This window comes from Asparagus officinalis, chromosome 4 (genome assembly GCF_001876935.1).
Source record: "Asparagus officinalis chromosome 4, Aspof.V1, whole genome shotgun sequence".
In the NCBI taxonomy this organism is placed as follows: Eukaryota; Viridiplantae; Streptophyta; class Magnoliopsida; order Asparagales; family Asparagaceae; genus Asparagus; species Asparagus officinalis.
The window spans coordinates 140,396,668-140,399,081 of NC_033797.1; the positions used below are offsets into that span (position 1 = coordinate 140,396,668).

The 2,414-nt window shown below is 36.0% G+C and overlaps 1 protein-coding gene across 1 annotated transcript; it reads left to right on the forward strand.

Annotated features, from left to right (window-relative positions):
• Nucleotides 708-2,093, forward strand: LOC109839398. The gene has a single exon (XM_020407822.1). It carries the CDS (start codon nucleotides 708-710, stop codon nucleotides 2,091-2,093), a length of 1,386 nt encoding a protein of 461 aa, XP_020263411.1.

The following is a 2,414-nucleotide window of genomic DNA, read 5'->3' on the forward strand; positions in this document are numbered from 1 at the left end:
ATCTCACACAACTCTTTTGAACTTTAGAGTGTCTCGTAATACCTATTGAACTTTTAACTTTTCTTATCAGATTCTCTACTTGTAATTTACAATAGCTAAACAAAGAAAAAAATTCCAAAATTTAACCATTTTCTATTTAGAAGCGAGATACCCCTCGCTCAACTGAGGGTTATTTCTCTCAACAAAAGTTTAGAAATATGAAATTACAGTTTGCGATATCCGATGAGAAAATTTTTAAGTTCAAGAGATTTTAGTGAGACACCTCAGAGTTCCTAGGGGTTTATGGGACGAGAAAAAGTTTTGGGATTATGTGCAAAACTTCTAAAGTTAATGCCGCTGAATTTTGTTTATCTAAGTTAATCCCCCCGAACTCTGAGGTGTCTCATAAAACCCACTTTAGCTTCAAACTTTTCTTACCCGGCCCGTTATATGTATTTTGAAAATAACTAAATTATCCTTAAGGAAAAAAGTGCAAGTAAGTAACGGTGTATATATTGTTTAAAAAAGATAAATGATACACTTTTAGAGTTTTCTATCCAAAGAACATTTTAGCTACTTGCAAATGGTATGTGTGAGGGTCTTGAGGAAAAGTAAAAGTTCAGGGAGGCTTTGTGTGAAACCCCATTTGGGAGGGTTATCTAAAATTAACCCATATATGTATCTATCAATATGTCCACAATATCTCTCCCTATCTCTTCATCCTGGGAATGGATTATCTGTCTAGGAGCTTGACCAAATTAAAGGAAGACAGGGGTTTTAAGTTTCATCCTAAATGCAAGAAACTTCAGATCTCCCATCTGATTTTTGCAGATGATTTATTATTATTTGCAAAAGGAGAAACTTATTCAGTGCAAAAGCTTTATCAGTGCTTTAAATCTTTTGGTGAAGTGTCTGGGCTAGAAGCTAATACAGATAAATGTTCAATCTTCTATGGAGGTGTTGAGGACTCAGTTAAAAGAGAAATTGCTAACATTCTGGGATTTACAGAGGGATCAATGCAAATTAAGTATCTGGGAGTTCCTCTAATTACGAAAAGATTATCATACAATGACTGTCTTCCCCTGTTTAATAAAATCACAAAGCAGCTGCAAAACTGGACAAAGTGCAGAACACTGACATATGCGGGAAGATTGAAAATAATAAAAAGTGTGATCTCTGGAGTGATTATCTACTGGACTTCGAATTGTATTCTTCCTGTCAAAGTTCTTCGCAAAATTGATGAATTATGTAGGATATTCCTATGGGGCAAAGATGAACATTCTTCTAAAGTGCCTCTTGTAGCTTGGGATAAGGTATGCTTAGGAATGAAACAAGGTGGCATGGGGGTTTATTCTGCTCAAATATGGAATTCAGCTTCTGCTTTACGAAGCATATGGTTCATTCATTCTAACAAGGAATCTCTTTGGATTAAATGGATCCATGAAAATTATCTCAAACATGAAGACATATGGCAGGTTGAAGCTAGATCAGGAGACTCATGGATGTGGAAACAATTACTCAGAATTAGAAACAAGGTGATGGCGGTTTTAGGAGGTGCTGAAAATACCAAGTCTCTCATCATGTCAAGCTGCAAGAATTCAAAGCCAATTCTGTCGACATTGTACAAGAACCTGTCTGCAGCTGTTATCTCAGTGCCATGGTATAAAACTGTGTGGGGTGGTCTCAATGTACCCAAACATTCTTTTATCAGCTGGCTAGCGATTCAAAACAGGCTTCTCACACAAGATAGGCTCCTGAAGAGAGGTATAATCAGTTCAAACCAGTGTTGTCTATGCACGGGACAAATCACTGAATCGAGAGATCATTTGTTCTTCGAATGTACTTTTTCCTCCTACATTTGGAACTCAATCATGGATTGGATGAATTTCAAGAAGAAGTCTTGCAATTGGAATCAGGTTTGGAACTGGTTTTCAAGCATGAGAGGGAAAACTCTACAGGTTAAGCTTAAAAGGTTGGTATTAACAGCTTCAATCTACTGCATATGGAGAGAAAGGAATGCAAGGTTGTTTACCCAGAAGATAAGCAGTGCTGATCATTTGATCAAGGTTATAAAGTTTGAAGCCTCTACAATCATTTTCAATAACCCTCCCTAATAGGGTTGACAGGTTTCTTTTTGAGGAGTGAAACTGTTTTTTTAGTTTTGAGCTCTCAGCTACTTATTTGCTGAGTATTCTTGAGGTGTACATATTTTCTCAATGGTTGATGAATAAAAAGTTTTCATTTACCAAAAAAAAAAAATATGTCCACAATATCATCAGTACTTCAGAAATTTCGTGAAAATGGCTTGACTTAAGGTTTACATAATAAGAGGTTCCTACGTGTGTCTCTTTGTGTATTGGTATGAGCACACTCATTTAACTTTTGACAAATAACAGACAATATTAGTTAACTTATGGTACGGAGTATGATCTTTA